Source organism: Lissotriton vulgaris, chromosome 7 (genome assembly GCF_964263255.1).
Source record: "Lissotriton vulgaris chromosome 7, aLisVul1.2, whole genome shotgun sequence".
In the NCBI taxonomy this organism is placed as follows: Eukaryota; Metazoa; Chordata; class Amphibia; order Caudata; family Salamandridae; genus Lissotriton; species Lissotriton vulgaris.
In genome coordinates, this window is record NC_141695.1 from 1,753,506,638 (window position 1) to 1,753,528,336 (window position 21,699).

The 21,699-nt window shown below is 51.3% G+C and overlaps 1 protein-coding gene across 1 annotated transcript in view; it reads right to left on the reverse strand.

Moving 5' to 3' along the window:
- Nucleotides 1–2,807: 2,807 nt before the first annotated feature.
- Nucleotides 2,808–21,699, reverse strand: part of LOC147706583 (cornifelin homolog A-like) — a 41,532-nt gene continuing 22,640 nt past the window's right edge. Inside the window, exons 2-4 of the mRNA XM_086929101.1 lie at nt 17,069–17,179; nt 8,922–9,058; nt 2,808–3,059 (exon numbers count right to left, since the gene is read on the reverse strand). Of these exons, the coding sequence (XP_086785227.1) occupies nt 2,970–3,059; nt 8,922–9,058; nt 17,069–17,171 (330 nt within the window). The 5' untranslated portion in view covers nt 17,172–17,179 and the 3' untranslated portion in view covers nt 2,808–2,969. The remainder of the gene's footprint in view (nt 3,060–8,921; nt 9,059–17,068; nt 17,180–21,699) is intronic.

Here is a 21,699-nt window from a genome sequence, read left to right on the forward strand (position 1 = left end):
TGTCTGTGCCGCTCGCTGGGTGTTCTACTCTTTCTGCACAGTTGCTGTCTGTGTCGCGTGTGTGTTCACCTGTTCCTACAGAGATGTTGTCTGTGTCGCTCACTACGTGTTCATCTCTTCCTATAGAGGTTCTGTCTGTATCTTTGAAAAACCCTACCTACACTCCTGTGTTTCCAAGTCACTGTTAGCTCTCAACACTGTACCTGTGTTTTATCTCTCTTTCCCCCTTCCTTCATCTCCCTTCTAGTCGATTCTAGGGGGCCACTGGCTTCCACTGTGGTCTTAGAGTTTGAGGGGTGCATTGACACTTGCTTCCTGTGCTCCAGCCGGGAGACAGTGGGGTGCTGTCTGCCTCAGACCCCTCTCCCCAGGGCTCACCAGTGTCTTGAAAACCAATACAACACAGACAGGGATCTTCGAAAGAGTTTATTGACATGAATAAAGAACAGTTTTCAATGCACATAGTGACATCACTCAGAACATGACAGTAGTTTTGCATAAATGACAGTACTACCAGAAGCTTTCCTAATCAGGTGTCCTGTGCAGTGGTGGGGTTTCCATCTGTGGGGTGCAGAGGGGGGGTTTTAAGGGATGAGGCAGGTGGGGGTTTGTAGGCAGCTCCATAACTCAAGGGATACTAGTAAAGCACAGACTGAACTCCTTATCTGCATATTGAAGTGTGGGCGGGGGAGCTAAAGAGTCCCAGAGAGCACAGTGGTAGCAGAGGCTGGGAAAACAGGCCTCTATCGGTAAATAACGGAACTGCAGACGCTTATAAGATATGTATACAGTGGTTAATTTGTTAAAAAGAAGTGCCGGGCTCTCATCAGGAGGCAGCTGGCACCAGCCCATTCTCATGTAAGTGCCGCCTAAGACAGAACTCCAGTGTCTACCGAAACTAAATGTGTAACCCTGGGCGTGGTTCCTGTATTAGAGCTAAGCGTAGCTACGCGAAGTGCACTTCGAACTATGCGAGCTACTCGTAGCTACACAAACTGCGAAGTGCACTGGGCAAAACGCTGTTCGCACTGATTGCACAGTGCCGTATGCTTGATGTTGCTGATCGTGAACAAGCAAAAAGTCTCGCCGGGATGTCATTTTGCGTGCTTGCAGTTGCCAACTTGACGTTGAGGACCGCGAGCAATTAAAAAACGACTGCTACGCTATGCATGTTTGCACTGTGCTACGTGCAATTCGCGTAGTGCAAAGTAGTGCAAACTTCGCAAACTACGCAAGCGTAGCGAAGTACTTCGCCCAGGGTTAATGTGTATGCGCACCAATGTTTTTGGTTCAAGTTCACGTAATATGAGCCAATTTTCATGATTAAGTGTTAGTGCTGAGCACCAGAAACCATTGGGTCAAATTAAGGACTGTATGTATCTGTACATTAAAGCATTAGTGGTTCTTTGAGGGGTCCTGGGGGCTGAAAAGCAGATCTAGATATATAGATTGCGCAGTTTGGCTTCTTATAAGCGTGCTGGGAGAGCGAGGACTTGTAAGCTGGTCTACGTGTACACGGTAATGCGATAGCAGTGATTCGAGGTGGCCTGGGGCTTGTAACCTGGTCTACGTGTACACGGTAATGCAATAGCAGTGATTTGAGGTGGCCAGAAGCTTGTAAACTGTTCTACGTGTACACTGTACACCGATAGCAGTGATTCGAGGTAGGCAGGGGCTTGTAAGCTAGTCTACGTGAACACTGTAATGCGATAGCAGTGATTCGAGGTGGCCAGGGGTTTGTAAGCTAGTCTACGTGTACACTGTAAACCGATAGCAGTGAGTCGAGGTAGCCAGGGGCTTGTAAGCTAGTCTACGTGAACACTGTAATGAGAGAGCAGTGATTCGAGGTGGCCAGGGGCTTGTAAGCAGGTCTACAAGGATAAGATAATGCGATAGCAGTGATTCATGGAGCTCAGGGGCTTGTAAGCTGGCCTACGTGTACACGGTAATGAGAGAGCAGTGATTCGAGGTGGCTAGGGGTTTGTAAGCTAGTCTACGTGTACACGTTAACACGATAGCAGTGATTCGAAGTGGCCAGGGGCTTGTATGCTGGTCTATGTGTACACGTTAACATGATAGCAGTGATTCGAGGTGGCCAGGGGCTTGTAAGCTAGTCTACATGTACACTGTAATGAGAGAGCAGTGATTCGAGGTGGCCAGGGGCTTTTAACCAGGTCTGCTTGTATACAGTAATGAGATAGCAGGGCTCTGGGGGATTTGTGGAGGACTAGGGGCTTGGAAGTACATTAAACAGGTAGGGAGGTAGAAGTATATCTGTACATTAAGGGGGGAGGTGCTTCAGTGGGTACTGAGTGAGTAGGGGTCTTGGAAGTATGCCTGTTTCTCTATGCTAAGAAGATGGGGGGTTATTGGGTACTGGGGGCAGGGGCGCAGTTTGTGGGGGACGGTAGGGTTTCCTTTGGTCCCTCACATTGTTTAGTCCTCTACGGTAGTGTGTGGACCTTCCCACTGGGTGCCACCAAACAGTGAACCCCTCTGAGAGGAGAGTGTAGACCCCGATTCAGCCAAATGTCGGGAGTGCCAGAAGTGACATCACACACGTATCTACTCCCAAAGACGTAATGAGGATTGCTCCCTCAACAGTCTTGTATGGACTCTGACGGGCTGGGTAGGGAAGGAACGGAAACTACTGAAAGTATTCAAGATTTTCAGGGCCAGACTCAAAGCCTCTTCCTGCTTCAGCCTGGGGACCCTGGGACCAGGGGTGGGCAGGGTAGGCAGGGCTAGGGTGCCCCTTTCTGAACCCCCCCCCCCCCCCCCCCCCGGGGAAGCACAGGGTTATTTTAGATGCTGGCATCTGGATTATTCTTTATTCATTTCTTCATGATAAGGCAAGCCCTGTGGGTAGCAAGCCTTGGCACAGTGGGCATGTTGGATCAGAAATCAGCAGGAGAGACCCATTCTTCGGATGGAGGTGGCCAAGGCTCCCCCTCGGCGCATTGGTGGCCTCAATGCCTTGTCTTCAGCTCCCTCGCCATCTGGCACAGCACGCAGGGCCAGCAGAAGCACTGGCAGAAAAAGTCTCTGCAGATGGAGCCCTGTGGAAGGAAACAGATGAAATGAGCAATTGTACCCCTTAGTTGCCACCCCCCCTCCTTAGGTTGCGTCTCACTGGGTGAACCCCTCTGATGTCAACCCCAAGCAGCTGCTGCTCGGCTCCAGCTGCGTCTCACTGGATGTTCTCTTCTGACTCCAGACCCCCCCCAGCTGCAGCTCAGTGGCTGTGCCCCTCTGCTGCCAGCACCCCCTCCAACTGCATCTCACTGGGTGTGCCCACTGCTACCTCCCGCCCTCCAGCTGTGTCTCACTAGATGTGCCCCACAGCTCCCATCCCCTCCAACTGCATCTCACTGGGTGTGCCCCCTGCTGCCCTCCCTTCCAGCTGCGTCTCAGCTGGGTGTGCCCCACTGCTGCCACTCCACTCCAGGTGTTTCTTACTGGATGTGCTTCAATGCTGCCAACCTGCCCTCACTGGGTGTGCTCCACTCCCGCCACTCCACTCTAGTTGCATCTCACTGGGTGTGCCCCACTGCCGCCACTCCACTCCAGGTGCGTCTCACTGCGTGTTCCCCACTGGTGCGACTACCCCATCTAGCTGCGTCTCTCTGGGAGTGCCCCACTTTTGCCACCACCCCCTCTAGCTGTGTCTCAATGGGTGTGCTCCACTGCTGACACCCTTTCTCCAGCTGTGCCTGACTGCATGCCTTATTTCCCTCCTGCCTTCATCCTTCTTCTTTACCACCTTCACTGTTGCCTCCATCCCCCTCATGTATCCTTTTCATCTCTTCACTCCTTTCCCCTTCATCCTATAACTTCCCTTCCTCTTTTCAGTCCTTTCATTCTTCGCCTCTCTCTCCCTCATTCCTAACCCATTTTCCTGTACCTCTTCTTGATTCCTCCTTTCCCTCAGCCTCTTCTCAGCCATCCCTTCCCTCTCCCTCTCTCTTTCATTCCTTTCACTCCATCCTCCTCTCTCTGGCATGCTGTGTCACTCCCCCCCCCTCCTCAAACCCTTCAATCAATCAATCAATCAATCAATCAATCAATCAATCAATCAAAGCATTTGTATAGCGCGCTACTTACCCGGAGGGTCTCAAGGCGCTTGGAGAGGGGGGGGGGGTCCGCTACTGCTTGAACAGCCAGGTCTTGAGTTGCTTCCTGAAGGCGAGGTGGTCTTGGGTCAGGCGGAGGTGGGTGGGGATGGAGTTCCACGTCTTGGCGGCCAGGTAGGAGTAGGATCTTCCTCCCGTTGTGGCTCTTCGGATGTGGGGGACGGCGGCGAGGGCGTGGCTGGTCGATCGAAGCTGGCGGGTGGGAGTGTAGAAGTTCAGGCGGTCGTTGAGGTATCTTGGGCCTTGGTTGTGGAGAGCTTTGTGTGCGTGGGTGAGGAGTCGGAACGTGATTCTCTTGTTGACGGAGAGCCAGTGCAGGTTTCTCAGGTGTGCGGAGATGTGGCTGTGTCGGGGGATGTCCAGGATGAGTCGTGCTGAGGCGTTCTGAATGCGCTGGAGTCTTTTCTGGAGTTTTGCGGGCGTTCCGGCGTAGAGGGAGTTGCCGTAGTCCAGTCGGCTGGTGACGAGGGCCTGGGTGACCGTCTTCCTGGTTTCGGTGGGGATCCACCAGAAGATCTTACGTAGCATGCGTAGGATGTTGAAGCATGACGAGGAAACGGCGTTGACTTGTCTGCTCATGGAGAGGGAGGAGTCCAGGATGAAGCCCAGGTTGTGTGCGTGGTCTGTTGGTTTGGGTGCGCTGCCCAGGGCAGGGGGCCACCAGGAGTCGTCCCAGGCGGAGGCCGACCATCCCAGGATGAGGACTTCCGTCTTATCTGAGTTCAGTTTCAGGCAGCTGTTCATCATCCACTCGGCTACGTCTTTCATCCCTTCGTGTAGGTTGGTTCTGGCGGTGGCGGGGTCATTGGTGAGTGAGAGGATCAGCTGGGTGTCGTCGGCGTAGGAGATGATGTTGAGGTTGTGTTGGCGTGCGATGGCCGCGAGGGGGCTCATGTAGATGTTGAACAGCGTGGGGCTGAGTGAAGATCCTTGTGGTACGCCGCAGATGACTTCGGTGGCTTCTGATCTGAACGGGGGGAGGCGGACTCTCTGTGTCCTTCCGGCGAGGAAGGAGATGATCCATTCCAGTGCCTTCTCCTGGATTCCGATGTTGTTGAGGCGCTGCACTAGGGTGCGGTGGCAGACCGTGTCGAACGCCGCGGAGAGTTCCAAGAGGATGAGGGCCGCTGTTTCCCCGTTGTCGAGCAGGATTCGGATGTCGTCGGTGGCTGCGATGAGGGCGGTCTCGGTATTGTGGTTGGCCCGGAAGCCGGACTGTGAGTGGTCGAGAGATCCATTCGTCTCGAGGAAGGCGGCCAGCTGTCTGTTAATGGTCTTCTCGATGACTTTGGCCAGAAACGGAAGGAGCGAGATGGGGCGGTAGTTTTTGAGGTCGGTGGGGTCCACTGATGGTTTCTTCAGTAGGGCACTGAGTTCGGCATGCTTCCAGCTCTCTGGGAAGGTTGCGGTGTCGAAGGAGGCGTTGATGATGTCCCGTAGATGGGGAGTGATGACGGAGTTGGCTTAGTTGAAGACGTGGTGAGGGCAGGGGTCGGTTGGTGATCCGGAGTGGATGGAGTTCATCGTGCGTATGGTGTCTGCGGTGTTGATCGGGGTCCAGGCGCGGAGGGTGGTGGTGGGGGGCGCTGGTGCGGTCGTAGGGTGCGTTGGCTGTGTGCTGAAGCTGTTATGTATGTCTGCGATCTTGCTGTGGAAGAATGAGGCGAGCGAGTTGGAGAGGTCTTGCGATGGGGTGATGTCGTTGTTTCCGGCGCTGGGGTTGGAGAGCTCTTCGACGATGTTGAAGAGTTCCTTGCTGTTGTGGGCGTTGTTGTCCAGTCGTTCCTTGAATGCGGTTTTCTTGGTGGCGTGGATCAGTTGGTGGTGTTTTCGAGTAGCGAGCTTGAGGGTGGTCATGTTGTCTGGTGTCGTGTCTCTGCGCCAGGCTTTCTCGAGGGCTCGGCAGATCTTCTTGGAGCTCATGAGTTCGTCAGTGAACCAGAATGCCTTCTTGTTGCCGGGTCTGCTGGGAGGGGTCTTCAGTGGAGCGAGGTCGTCTGCGCAGTTGTTGATCCACCTTGTGAGGTTGTTGGCGGTTTGGTTGGGGTTCGCTGAGCTGGCTGGAGAGTTCTGTCTCAGGGATGCGGCGAGCTGGTCGGCTGTGATCTTGTTCCAGCTTCTGCGGGGACCCTGTTGCTGGTGGTGGTGGATAGTTGTCCTTCCGAAGCTGAAGTGGACGCAGCTGTGGTTCGTCCAGTGGAGTCCGGTGGCATGGCTGAAGGAGATGTCCTTGCTGGAGGAGAAGACGGGGTCGAGCGTGTGGCCGGCGTAGTGGGTGGGGGTGGTCACCAGTTGCTTGAGTCCGAGGTTGGAGAGGTTGTCGAGCAGGGTGGTGATGTTGCGGTCGTTGTTGTTCTCCAGGTGGAAGTTGAGGTCCCCGAAGAGGATGTAGTCAGTGGAGGGGAGGGCGTGCGGGCTGATGAAGTCGGCGAAGTCTTCGCTGAATTGTGTGCGTGGTCCCGGGGGTCTGTAGATGAGGGTGCCTCTGAGGGTGGTCTTGGGGTCGGTGTGGATCTGGAAGTGCAGGTGTTTGGCGGCTGTGAGGGTGTCGTCGGAGTTGGTCGTGATGCGGATGGTGTTCTTGTGGACGATGACGATGCCTCCTCTCGTCTGGTTGGCGCAGTTCCTCCGGGTGATCTTGTATCCGTCCGGGATGGCGATGGTGATGTCTGGCGCTGAGGAGGCGTTCGTCCAGGTTTCTCTGAGGAATGGGACGTCTGGAACTGTGTTGTCGAGGAGGTTCCAGAGTTCTACGGCGTGTCTGTGGACGGAGCGGGTGTTGAGCAGGATGCACTTCAGGTGGTTGTTGCCGGTGCTCGTCTTGGTGGGTGCGGTGCAGGTCCGGATGCAGGAGAACTTGCAGGCTTGGCAGGTGAAGGGTCCATGGGTGCGTCCTGGGGTAGCTCGGTGGCAGCCGGGGATTCGGACGGTGTTGAGTGTGATGAGGGTGGGGTCGTTGTAGGTCCGGCGGGTGGGCTGGCGTCTTCCGGGACCAGGGGCTCTGGCGCTGGCCAAGCGCGGACGGGTGCAGACGGGCTTGCAGACGGGCTTGCCTTTGGCGCGCCTTAGGCGCACAATCGGCTGCCATAAATGGAGAGTGGGGGGGGGCGGAGCGAGGGAGGAGCAGCTGGGAGGCGGGAGCGGGGCGGCGAATGGGGATCGGGGCAGAGGAAGGGGGAGGGCCGCAGGGGAGCAGCGGCGGGGGTCTGGACGGTGGGAAAAAAGCGCAGAGGAGGCGGCGAGGGGGAAGGCCTGAGGGCGGGGTCCCTGGAGGCAATCAGCGGCGGCAGCAAGCAGGAGCAGCGGTGGAGGCCAGCACACGGGGGCCGTGCGGTAGGTGGAGCGACCTGGAAAGGTCACAGCTCACTACCGTGCGGTCCCAGCTATATGTGGACACCTGGGAGGGAGGTGTGGACACCTTCTTCACTGCAGCTGGGTTATTGCACACTGAGTTAATCTACAAGAGGATGATCTGCTCCAGAAGATATTTCTGCTGGTGGAGTCTCCCCCTTCCTCAACACTCAACCCCCACCCCCCTCCCCTGGACATGATTCACTCCTCACCCTTCCCCTCTGAAATAGTTCCCAAACAGCAATAGTTCAGCCTGTTTGCCTTTGTGAAACACCCTAAACAGTAGGCTGTGTTTTGTTATTATTTCTCCTTCTGTCCAAGGCTGTTTCCTTGACTTGCTAATGAATAAGGCATTCTGCCATCACATGACTAGCTGAATGTGTAGCGTGTGCCCCCACCTTAGGAGATGCGAGTGCCCAGCACTGTGACCTCGTATTCCTGATAACATGTTCCCATCTGACATGTGTTAGCTCATCTCTCTGTGCTCCATTGTTCAGGTCTGGCTCAAGCCCGTACCTTTCAAGGGTGGGCGGTGTTGGAGATGGCTGGGAAGCCATCTCCAACCCCGCCCCCTCTTTTTACCTACTGTAACCTGTTGGGAAGTCAGTCCCCTCAGCGTCAATCTTAGGGTGTAGGTCTCACCGGGGGTCTCTCTGCAGAGAACTACTATTTAAGCCTGTGTATATTCTCTACTGTCTGACCGACTCTTCACTTTGGGAAGGCAGAGCAGGTGGTTGTTTATATAACCCGCGCGTCCCTTGGAAGGCCAGGTCCTTCATTTGGCAGTCGAACCATACTTGGACTGCTGGCTCTGCCAGGGAACTGCCATTCCCTGTCGGTGGTGCATCCGACAGGGGCTATGTAATATGCAAGTGGTGCAGGACCGACAGCGTTTCCGTGGAGGTCTTTCTTCCATGAAAATGCTGAGAGTGCTGAAAGAAAGGGGGCCCCACAGGGCCCACCTGTGCCCTCTCAACCTGGGGATGCATGCATTGGGACACGGCATGTGCCCCCCTGTGTGCAGGCACCCAGGTTCCTTCCCCTCCTTGTTTGGTGTTCCAATTGTGGTGCCTCTTTCCAAGGCACCGCCACCTTCGAAAGGCACGCCGCAGTGAGCCCACCATGTCGCCCGCCAGACCACAAAATCGGTCGTAAACTGGCGAGTGGGTAGCAGCGACCTTCGGGGGAGCAGTGGCACGCCAGTTGGCACCACTCTTCCAAAAGACATAATTAGGCCCATAGTGATACACACACACATACAAGCATAACTGACATGCCTAACAAAACACACACAGGTTCACCATTCTGTTTTTGCCCTATCTCCCCCCACTCCCCCCCTCTTGTAACAGGCCTTGCACACCCACCACATGTCTCACCATAACTGTACCATAGAATACCAGCCCCTCAGATGCCAGGAGCAGTCATAGCACCCCTTACCTTAATGTGCCAGCGCTCCCTCATGGCGGTCTGCAGGGCGAGGGAGGACCCTGGCAGACATGGCAGGCAGACATTTTCCCCAAATTTTTGGGAGACCTTGCACATCAGGATGCAGGGTACGAAGGTGCCACAGAGACCTATAAAGAGAGAGGGGATATGACAATGCACAATTTAGCTTAATGTACTAGTCTTTCAGGCCTCCTTCCATTCTACCCAACCCATTTACAGACAGGTGTAGGGGGGCCCACAAACATGCTACAGCTTCACAGTGTTACCCCTCTCCTGTGGCCTTTCCAGAGGGCACCAGGATAGGTCTTCAAGACAGTCCCTGCTTTGAGGCCTTAAGAGGTCTGCTTTGCATCAAACCAAGGGCTCTGTAGCCCCAGGGGTATGCCCACAATCCTGATGCAGTCCAGTGGTAATACTGCTGCAACTGTATCCAAGCCACAAACACCCGCCCCCCAGTAGCAAAGCAGGGGCCATATGCACTATTTACAGGTCGCAAAATACCGGTTGCAATTTGCAACTAGTTAAGAAATTTAAGATCCGAACTATATACTAATAGGTCGGTTCTAAAATTTCAGAATCATAGTGGGTCGTATGGTAGGTTGCCAACTCCGACTTACTGTACTATGGGGCATATCAGCAACAACCGGTGATAATTATCGCTAAGCGAGCTAGGATAATTATCACCGGCTATCGCTGGTTTTTATCACAGAGAAAGCGTGCTATCAGCGACGCTTATCTCCAAAGCGATAAAAATTCCAGAGTTAGCTGCCAAATGTGCGATTATCGCTGGAAATCCAGCGATAATCGCACAACGATTGGCGATACGTTGTTGATAGGGCAGGGCAGACTTAGCCATTATATCCACCTTCCATTGGATATAATGGCTAAGTCAGATTGAAAGCAGGCGCAAGAAAAGTAGCCATAAGCACGGTTAGCGCTACTTTTCTTATCACCATGCAAGTTAGCAGGAGATTTCTTGATAGGAGAAATGTCGGTTAGCGACATTTCTCACGTAATTTTTGTGCAGAATGCCCACTTTGCATCTCATTAGAGATGCAAAGCTGGGCATTGAGGGAAAGGGCGCTAAGGCAAGGATACCCACAATAGCGTGACCTTGATGCTAATGTGATACAATTATTCCCGCTTTTCACCCAAAAACGGACGCTAAAGCGGCGAAAATGTTATCGCGGCGCCTTGATGATATGCCCCTATGATTGGAGGCCGTTGCAGGGATGGTGGCCTGCTGGAGACAGAATACCAACATACCTGTGATTGTTTTGTTTAATACTTTTTATTTTAACAGAAATGGGGCTGCGTTTTAAAATAAAAGTGTATTTGCTTTCTTGTTTGTTGAGAAGGAGGCAGTGGTAATGTGGCCCATGGCCTCCTTGTTTCCTTTTTTTTACATTAACAAAGGGGCTTAAATGAGACCCCTTTCCTTTTGAAAATGGATTACCACCTCCTTCGAGGTGTTGGGTAAAGATCAATGTTTTGTTACTCGATTTCTGCCACAAAATATTTGGTACCAATCGGTATTTGAGAGGGACGCGTCACACACTTTTCTTCCAGATAACTAATCAGTACCCCTTCGACATCCTGGTTTAGGAGTCTGGAAAACTTTTCTGATTACTAAAATGTAATTAGTAAATAAGAAAAAGCTATTTTATCGTTAGCAAACCCAAACTGTAGCGTTTGCGATCGATAACATGTTTACCACATCTGGCCCTTGGATCCCACCTAAACTGGGAAACTGAGACAGCCCTTCCTGGTTGGCCGTTTGTTGGTGTCTGATACAGGTTTTTTTTAAAGTGTATTTTTTTAGTTTGCATAGTTATTTAAAAACATTGCAACATTTGCTTCAACAGATATGTTAAAATTGTTATTGTACAATAGTAAAAACCATAGGGGGGGGGGCTCCGAAGAGGTGAGGGAGGGAAGGGAGGAGCTTAGTGGACACAATTTTTAGCAACAGAGGTGTGTCTGTGTGTGAGCCTGAGTGTACGTGCGCCTGTGTGTGCGTTTGCAGGGTGTGACACTCAAAGATGCCCGTGCGTGTGCCTGAGTGAACATGCACCTGTATGTGATCTAGTTGTATGTGTACATGGTGTGAAGCTCACAGATTCTTATGTGTCTTCCTGAGTGCATGTGTCTAAGTGTGTACATGTGCACAGTGTGCAATACTCATAAATATGCATGTATATGTGCCTGAATGCATGTGCGCCTGTTTGTTATATGTGTTGCAATGAGTGATACCCCATGATGCCCATGTGTGCGTGACTCAGTGCACAATCACCTGTGTGTGTTGTTCATGTGTAATGCTGACAGATGCCCATGTGTCTGTGGCTGGGTGCACATGTGCCTGTGCGTGTCTGCCTTAGTGTGCGTGCGCCTGTGTGTGTGTGCACATCATGTGTTCACAGGGTGTGACACTCATAGATGTCCATGTGTCTGCCTGAGTGAACATACTCCTGTATGTGTGCTAGTTGCATGCGGGCATGGTGTGATGCTCACAGATGCTAATGTGTGTACCTGAGTGCATGTGTTTATGTGTGTGCATGTGCACAGTGTGCAATACTCATCGATATCTATATGTGTCCCCGAGTACATGTGTGCCTGTGTGTTATGTGTGTTGCAATGAGTGATACTCTATGATGCCCATGTGTGCGTGACTCAGGGCACAATCACCTGTGTGTGTTGTTCATGTGTAATGCTCACAGATGCCCATGAGTGCGTGGCTGAGTGCACATGTGCCTGTGCGTGTCTGCCTTAGTGTACGTGCGCCTGTGTGTGTGTGCACATCATGTGTTCACAGGGTGTGACACTCATAGATGTCCATGTGTCTGCCTGAGTGAACATACTCCTGTATGTGTGCTAGTCGCGTGTGGGCATGGTGTGATGCTCACAGATGCTAATGTGTGTACCTGAGTGCATGTGTTTGCATGTGTGCATGTGCACAGCGTGCAATACTCATCGATATCTATATGTGTCCCCGAGTACATGTGTGCCTGTGTGTTATGTGTGTTGCACGTGTGTTACTCTACGATGCCCGTGTGTGTGACTAGGTGCACGAGCCCCTGAGTGTATTATTTGTGTGTAATGCTGACAAATGCCCATGTGTGCATGGCTGAGTGCACATGTGACTGTGTGGGTCTTCTGTGTGCAGTGTGTAATGCTCACAGATGCCTGTGTCTGTGTGTCTCAGTGCAAATGAACCTGTATGTGTAGTCTGTGATGCTAACAGATGCCCATGTGTGTGAGCCTGAGTGCACATATCCTTGTGTGAGTGAGTCATGTATGTGTAGTCTGTGATGCTCACAGATGCCAGTCAGTGTGCCTGAGTGCACAAGCACCTGTGTTTGTCATATGTGTTGCACTGTGCGATTCTCTCAGATGCTCGTGTGTGTGTCCAGTGTCTGGTGCTCAGAGGTGCTCATGCATGTGGTTGAGTGCACATCCACCTGTGTGTCATTGCAGTCTGCGATAATCCTTGATGTATGTGCCCAAGTGGAAAGGTGCATGTGTGTGTCATTTGTGTGCAGTGTGTAATACTCACAGATGCCTCAGTGTGTGACTGAGTTCATGTGCCGTGTGTGCAGTGTGTGATACTCACAGATGCCTCAGTGTGTGACTGAGTTCATGTGCCGTGTGTGCAGTGTGCGATACTCACAGATGCCTCAGTGTGTGACTGAGTTCATGTGCCGTGTGTGCAGTGTGCGATACTCACAGATGCCTCAGTGTGTGACTGAGTTCATGTGCCGTGTGTGCAGTGTGCAATACTCACAGATGCCTCAGTGTGTGACTGAGTTCATGTGCCGTGTGTGCAGTGTGAGATACTCACAGATGCCTCAGTGTGTGACTGAGTTTGTGTGCCGTGTGTGCAGTGTGCGATACTCACAGATGCCTCAGCGTGTGACCGAGTTCATGTGCCGTGTGTGCAGTGTGCGATACTCACAGGTGCCTCAGTGTGTGACAGAGTTCATGTGCCGTGTGTGCAGTGTGCGATACTCACAGGTGCCTCAGTGTGTGACTGAGTTTATGTGCCGTGTGTGCAGTATGCGATACTCACAGATGCCCCAGTGTGTGGCTGAGTTCATGTGCCGTGTGTGCAGTGTGTGATACTCACAGATGCCTCAGTGTGGGACTGAGTTCATGTGCCGTGTGTGCAGTGTGTGATACTCACAGATGCCTCAGTGTGTGATTGAGTCAATGTGCCGTGTGTGCAGTGTGCAATACTCACAGATGCCTCAGTGTGGGACTGAGTTCATGTGCCGTGTGTGCAGTGTGTGATACTCACAGATGCCTCAGTGTGTGATTGAGTCAATGTGCCGTGTGTGCAGTGTGCGATACTCACAGATGCCCCAGTGTGTGGCTGAGTTCATGTGCCGTGTGTGCAGTGTGTGATACTCACAGATGCCTCAGTGTGGGACTGAGTTCATGTGCCGTGTGTGCAGTGTGCGATACTCACAGATGCCTCAGTGTGTGACTGAGTTCATGTGCCGTGTGTGCAGTGTGCGATACTCACAGATGCCTCAGTGTGTGACTGAGTTCATGTGCCGTGTGTGCAGTGTGCAATACTCACAGATGCCTCAGTGTGTGACTGAGTTCATGTGCCGTGTGTGCAGTGTGCGATACTCACAGATGCCTCAGTGTGTGACTGAGTTTGTGTGCCGTGTGTGCAGTGAGCGATACTAACAGATGCCTCAGTGTGTGACCGAGTTCATGTGCCGTGTGTGCAGTGTGCGATACTCACAGATGCCTCAGTGTGTGACAGAGTTCATGTGCCGTGTGTGCAGTGTGCGATACTCACAGATGCCTCAGTGTGTGACTGAGTTCATGTGCCGTGTGTGCAGTGTGCGATACTCACAGATGCCTCAGTGTGTGACTGAGTTCATGTGCCATGTGTGCAGTGTGCGATACACACAGATGCCTCAGTGTGTGACTGAGTTCATGTGCCGTGTGTGCAGTGTGCGATACTCACAGGTGCCTCAGTGTGTGACTGAGTTTATGTGCCGTGTGTGCAGTGTGCGATACTCACAGATGCCCCAGTGTGTGGCTGAGTTCATGTGCCGTGTGTGCAGTGTGTGATACTCACAGATGCCTCAGTGTGGGACTGAGTTCATGTGCCGTGTGTGCAGTGTGTGATACTCACAGATGCCTCAGTGTGTGACTGAGTCAATGTGCCGTGTGTGCAGTGTGTGATACTCACAGATGCCTCAGTGTGTGAGCCTGAGTGCACATATCCTTGTGTGAGTGAGTCATGTATGTGTAGTCTGTGATGCTCACAGATGCCAGTCAGTGTGCCTGAGTGCACAAGCACCTGTGTTTGTCATATGTGTTGCACTGTGCGATTCTCTCAGATGCTCGTGTGTGTGTCCAGTGTCTGGTGCTCAGAGGTGCTCATGCATGTGGTTGAGTGCACATCCACCTGTGTGTCATTGCAGTCTGCGATAATCCTTGATGTATGTGCCCAAGTGGAAAGGTGCATGTGTGTGTCATTTGTGTGCAGTGTGTAATACTCACAGATGCCTCAGTGTGTGACTGAGTTCATGTGCCGTGTGTGCAGTGTGTGATACTCACAGATGCCTCAGTGTGTGACTGAGTTCATGTGCCGTGTGTGCAGTGTGCGATACTCACAGATGCCTCAGTGTGTGACTGAGTTCATGTGCCGTGTGTGCAGTGTGCGATACTCACAGATGCCTCAGTGTGTGACTGAGTTCATGTGCCGTGTGTGCAGTGTGCAATACTCACAGATGCCTCAGTGTGTGACTGAGTTCATGTGCCGTGTGTGCAGTGTGAGATACTCACAGATGCCTCAGTGTGTGACTGAGTTTGTGTGCCGTGTGTGCAGTGTGCGATACTCACAGATGCCTCAGCGTGTGACCGAGTTCATGTGCCGTGTGTGCAGTGTGCGATACTCACAGATGCCTCAGTGTGTGACAGAGTTCATGTGCCGTGTGTGCAGTGTGCGATACTCACAGGTGCCTCAGTGTGTGACTGAGTTTATGTGCCGTGTGTGCAGTATGCGATACTCACAGATGCCCCAGTGTGTGGCTGAGTTCATGTGCCGTGTGTGCAGTGTGTGATACTCACAGATGCCTCAGTGTGGGACTGAGTTCATGTGCCGTGTGTGCAGTGTGTGATACTCACAGATGCCTCAGTGTGTGATTGAGTCAATGTGCCGTGTGTGCAGTGTGCAATACTCACAGATGCCTCAGTGTGGGACTGAGTTCATGTGCCGTGTGTGCAGTGTGTGATACTCACAGATGCCTCAGTGTGTGATTGAGTCAATGTGCCGTGTGTGCAGTGTGCGATACTCACAGATGCCCCAGTGTGTGGCTGAGTTCATGTGCCGTGTGTGCAGTGTGTGATACTCACAGATGCCTCAGTGTGGGACTGAGTTCATGTGCCGTGTGTGCAGTGTGCGATACTCACAGATGCCTCAGTGTGTGACTGAGTTCATGTGCCGTGTGTGCAGTGTGCGATACTCACAGATGCCTCAGTGTGTGACTGAGTTCATGTGCCGTGTGTGCAGTGTGCAATACTCACAGATGCCTCAGTGTGTGACTGAGTTCATGTGCCGTGTGTGCAGTGTGCGATACTCACAGATGCCTCAGTGTGTGACTGAGTTTGTGTGCCGTGTGTGCAGTGAGCGATACTAACAGATGCCTCAGTGTGTGACCGAGTTCATGTGCCGTGTGTGCAGTGTGCGATACTCACAGATGCCTCAGTGTGTGACAGAGTTCATGTGCCGTGTGTGCAGTGTGCGATACTCACAGATGCCTCAGTGTGTGACTGAGTTCATGTGCCGTGTGTGCAGTGTGCGATACTCACAGATGCCTCAGTGTGTGACTGAGTTCATGTGCCATGTGTGCAGTGTGCGATACACACAGATGCCTCAGTGTGTGACTGAGTTCATGTGCCGTGTGTGCAGTGTGCGATACTCACAGGTGCCTCAGTGTGTGACTGAGTTTATGTGCCGTGTGTGCAGTGTGCGATACTCACAGATGCCCCAGTGTGTGGCTGAGTTCATGTGCCGTGTGTGCAGTGTGTGATACTCACAGATGCCTCAGTGTGGGACTGAGTTCATGTGCCGTGTGTGCAGTGTGTGATACTCACAGATGCCTCAGTGTGTGACTGAGTCAATGTGCCGTGTGTGCAGTGTGTGATACTCACAGATGCCTCAGTGTGTGACTGAGTTCATGTGCCGTGTGTGCAGTGTGTGATACTCACAGATGCCTCAGTGTGTGACTGAGTTCATGTGCCGTGTGTGCAGTGTGTGATACTCACAGATGCCTCAGTGTGTGACTGAGTTCATGTGCCGTGTGTGCAGTGTGTGATATTCACAGATGCCTCAGTGTGTGACTAGGTTCATGTGCCGTGTGTGCAGTGTGTAATACTCACAGATGCCTCAGTGTGTGACTGAGTTCATGTGCCGTGTGTGCAGTGTGTAATACTCACAGATGCCTCAGTGTGTGACTGAGTTCATGTGCTGTGTGTGCAGTGTGTAATACTCACAGATGCCTCAGTGTGTGACTGAGTTCATGTGCTGTGTGTGCAGTGTGTGCTACTCACAGATGCCTCAGTGTGTGACTGAGTTCATGTGCCGTGTGTGCAGTGTGTAATACTCACAGATGCCTCAGTGTGTGACTGAGTTCATGTGCCGTGTGTGCAGTGTGTCATACTCACAGATGCCTCAGTGTGTGACTGAGTTCATGTGCCATGTGTGCAGTGTGTAACACTCACAGATGCCTCAGGGTGTGACTGAGTTCATATGCAGTGTGTGCAGTGTGTAATACTCACAGATGCCTCAGTGTGTGACTGAGTTCATGTGCCGTGTGTGCAGTGTGTAATACTCACAGATGCCTCAGTGTGTGACTGAGTTCATGTGCTGTTTGTGCAGTGTGTAATACTCACAGATGCCTGCATGTACCTGAGTGTACGTGTCACGTGAGTACAGTGAGTAATGCTAAGAGATGCCCATGTGTGTGTGCATGTGTGCTTTTGTGTGTGACACATGCAGCTGTGCACATCATGTATGTGCAGTCGGTGATGGTCCCAGATGCCCATGTTTGTGCGTGTGTCTGAGTGCACATGTGCCTGTGTATACATGTTGTTCTTGTGTAGTGTGTAATACTCACAAACACCCATGTCCTCACAACAGTCCAGCACCTCGGAGTGCCACTGGCTCGTGTGTGTGTTGTAGCCGGTGCTATGAGGCTGGCTGGTAACTGGATGGTTCATGTTAGATTCTGTAAAAGGAGGACACAAGAATAACACAAGATTTAGTACTGTAGCTGCTTTGTCAAAGTGGACTTATTGTCTCAAATGATAGTAGGTCTGAAAGAAATTATGTGAAATGCCAACAGAATGATGCAAAATGAAATAAAATGCAAATCTTTTAGTGCAAACTGTGTCTCTATTTGATGCGAGGATGTATATGGAACCTTAATATATGTAAAGCGCTCTGATACCCGCAAGGGTCTTGTTCGCGCTCTATAAAACTTTCAAAATAAATAAATAAATAAATTAATAATTAATAAATAGTACAGTATCACATGTGTTAATTGTGCTCTGGCCGTTCACATTGATCCCGTGCTCCTGTAATAGGTTTTTTTATTCGAACAACATCTCCATTACGGGCATTACAATCTCAGACATACTCGCAACAAGTGTAACATAAAATGCTGGAAATGAGACAAGATGATGGTGATTTGTGGCGGTGCAAACAACATGGTGCCTGAGTGGCGCTTGCTCCAGGGCAGTGGGCGGATCCCACTGCCCGACTTGGGGTCGCTGAGCAGGCTCCTCCCTATCCTTCCCCCATTTGCTGAAATGTTGTCGATGGGTGCAATCTCCAGGATTGTAGATAATCGACCAGCTCCTAATATAGATTAGACGTGAAAAATAATTCTTGCATTAGTCTCACACGCGGCAGTTACATTCCAGGGGGCAGTAATAATGAGCTAAGAGAGGCAACGCTCAGCCACGCCTCACTTCATCTCGGAGAGAAAAGCTTTCAATCCAAAGAGAAAGCATACAGGGCCACATGATCCTTCACACCAGAACCTGGGCTTCTATGGGAATTCTCACGGGCATATTATCAAGCCCCTTATCACCGCTTTAGCTGCAGTTTCCTGCCGATAAAAGCAGCGATAATGGTAGCAGAATCCCTATAGCAATTAGCATAGTTTAATGAAGAGTTTCTAAGTTCCTCTCCTGATTAGGACTCAGGGCAGATGGAAAATGCGAAGTCTTTGCAGATGGCTAATAGTTCCCCGCTACTCCATTGGATAATGGCTCAAGCGAGTTAACTGTATCTTGTGTGATGGAAAGATCAAATATATCAATATGATTACGTGTGTGTAGAATGTGCGTGGTTTTGAATGAAAGTGGTTAGTATGCTGTGTATATGTGCCAGTCTCTGTGGGAAATGTGTCAATCTTTTCTATTTCTAATATATGTTTTTACTATGATATAAAAATAAGAAAAAAAATACTGAATAAATAAATCTTTTGTATTTTTCTAATTCTATAGTGTCACTATAGTTCTTTCCCTTATTATGATTTAAGGGATTTAAAGATTTGAAGTAGCCCAACTATTCCAACCCAGACAACGCAGGCTGAACCCAACTAAAGGACCAGGGGGCAGATTTACAAGCCCCATGCGCCGCCTTTGCATCACGTTGCGTGACGCACCGGTGGCGCAGCCTGCTAAGGGATATTTACAAGCACAGGTAAAGTTACCCTGCATGACTTAACCTGTGCTGGTAAATATCGCCCCTGTTCACACAACACTTTGTGTGTTAGGGGTGGGACACGGGTGTTGCTGTGGGTGTTCCCACGCAACACCCCTGTCCACTGATGCATTTGCAGATTTATGAGAAATCGTAAACCTGGAAATGCGTCAGTTAGCTGCCCCACCATAGGGGTGGCGTAGCCATGCGAAACGAGGAGAAATGTTTTTATTTCCCCTCGTTTTTTCCTCTTTCAATACGTGCTGCATTCTACAGCATGCATTGGAAGAGGTAAATGCCTGCAGTGAATGCTTATGGCAGCTGTTTCTGGGCCAGCGCAGGGGAGAGCACAGGAATGCGACATATCATTGTAGATATGTCGCATTCCTGTGCTCTGAAAGTGCTGCCAAAGCCAAAGGACTTGCGGTGCAGCGCTGCGGCGCTGTCTTGTAGATCTGCCCCCAAGAGACTAACTGCATTTTGCAAGGTATTCGAACATTGGGATGGTAACTCTGGAGCCTCTCCCAGGGCCTCTACCCTCAGTGGTGACAGGTGGTAGAGAGAAAAGAAGAGGCATCCGTGACTGATCACTGATTTGGCCAGTAACAGAGGATCCATTAGGCAGCCCAAGCAAGGTTTCAGATCAGCCACTGGTGAATCAGCTGCCTTACCTGCACAAGGGGAAGGAAATTCAGCCCCCAAAACAGGTGTAAGCAGCACGTGACCAATATTTTTCACCGCCTAATGGCAACATTTACTCTGGCTACCGGACTTAAAAGCACTAGTATGCTGAGTGAGACAGCTCCGTCTCAGCCCCTTCTAGAGACTGTTCTGCTAGAAATTTGTGAGCTGAAGTGCATTCAGACTCAGGAAAAAGCTGCACTTCCTCAAAGGTTCAGTGAAATAGAGGAAATTGTGCTCCAAGTACCAGAGCAAGAGGTAGAACAAAGGGGAGAGCAGCGTTTACATCGCATGCGGTACAGCGTATGTGATTACAACGCGGTCGTTACAACGACCGAGTTGTTAAAACGATAACCATTACAACACAAGTCGTTTCTACGACTTGCTGTAGGGGGCGCTCTAAACTAAGGAATAGTATAATTTACTATTTCAACACCTTTCCTATTGTTGTGCAGGCTCGAGTTGGAATAGTAAATTATACCTTTCCTAAATCCAGCACGCCCCCCTAAAGCAAGTCGTAGTAACAATTTGCGATGTAATGGTATGCGTTGGAACAGCCGCATTGTAATCATATGAGATGTAACATCGCATATTCGAACAAAGGGTATCAGGCTTAGAAAAACACTTGTATTTACATGAGCCCTATCGCATTTTACACAGAGGTGCGGGGGTAAAAGAAGGCACTAATGGGAGGAGGTGGGGGTGTGGTTGTGGTGTAATAAGTGACAGACTACAGGAGGGAATGGGGAGAGGCAGAGGAGCAAAACTGTTTTCCCAGTAAAGTGGCCGATAGCCTCATAAGTATAAAAATGACGACATGGCCGCCAGGAGGCGGGATTAAGAAGCCAAGCACCAACGAGAATGCAGGAATTATGATTCAAGCCAATAAAAAATAAGGCTGGAAAATGGGCGGAGCTTCCCCCACTATTCTGTATACAGCATCTCTCTGACGAGACAGCGCATGCGCTGCCTAGTCCAAAACCTAATGAGGACGGCCCTCCTGCAAAATCAACCCCCTCCTACCCCCCCACCCCACGCTCCTACCCCAGTCAGGAGCTCTGCCGGGACACAGTATGGAGGCCACCTGGTTCTCAGAGTCCCACCGCATGCTGGAGGCTGGTGTTACACCTCTGACTGAAGCATACTTTGGGCTTCGAAGGCAGGCTTTACCGAGGCTGTCAGGGCCGATTAAAGAGAAGGGCAGGACATCAAATGTGGAAGAGATCTCGGATGAAAAGTTTGATGGAGCCCTGAGAGCTCAGCATTCAAATTCTGAACCAAATAAGTATACTGGTAGAAAGGAATCCGTGTTTGCAAGCACAACTATCTGGGGAATCAATTGAGCAACAAGTTGCGGTCCTGCGTACTCTAGCGACCTCATCTGAATTTAAAGATCAGCAGGACGTAATTATCTGTGATCAGTAAATGATCCGGACTAATAACTTGAAAATTAGCAAAAAGTTGTTAGGGTTCAAAGATCCTTCTTTGGATAAGTTCATGAACATTTCCTGGCGCATAGAGAATGCATTACGTTATGTTAGGGAATTTAAAAGTGGACAGGGGTGAATGCCTTGCAGACACCAACCAGTAATAAGATTAGCGAAGTAACAGGGACAGGAGTGACAAAGCGCAGAGTGATAATGAAACATGACAGTAGAATTTATGTTATCATGAGGCATGTGGCGTTTTTAGGTCTCGCCTTTACCATTCCGCAGGAATGGGAAATGGGGAGAATTCAAGTCGGCTATTTTCTCTTCAAACCAAAGGGCTTTCAGCTGCGGTTTTCTTGCAGTTCACGTGAATCACGTGATCAAACATGCACGAGCATTCACGTCCAGGGCTTCTCCTCCCCTAGCAGCACTCCTCCCACACCAGCAACTCCCCCCTCCCACACCAGCACCTCCCCTCTCTCTCCCCGCAAACACAGCCTTGCCCTAGCAGCACTCCTCCCACACCAGCAACTCCCCCCTCCCACACCAGCACCTCCCCTCTCTCTCCCCGCAAACACAGCCTTGCCCTAGCAGCACCCCTCCCACACCAGCACCTCCCCTTTCTCTCCACGCAATCACAGCCTCCCCCTCCCACACCAGCACCTCCCCCCTCCCACACCAGCACCTCCCCTCTCTTTCCACGCAATCACAGCCTCCCCTTCCCACACCAGCACCTCCCCCCTCCCACACCAGCACCTCCCCTCTCTCTCCACGCAATCACAGCCTCCCCCTCCCACACCAGCACCTCCCCTCTCTCTCTACGCAATCACAGCCATGCTGCACTGCCGAGCCTGGGCTTTTCCAGCTCTTCCCTCCCACTCTCTCACTCTCCCGCCCCAACCCGACTTGTTCTTGTTCTTAACTG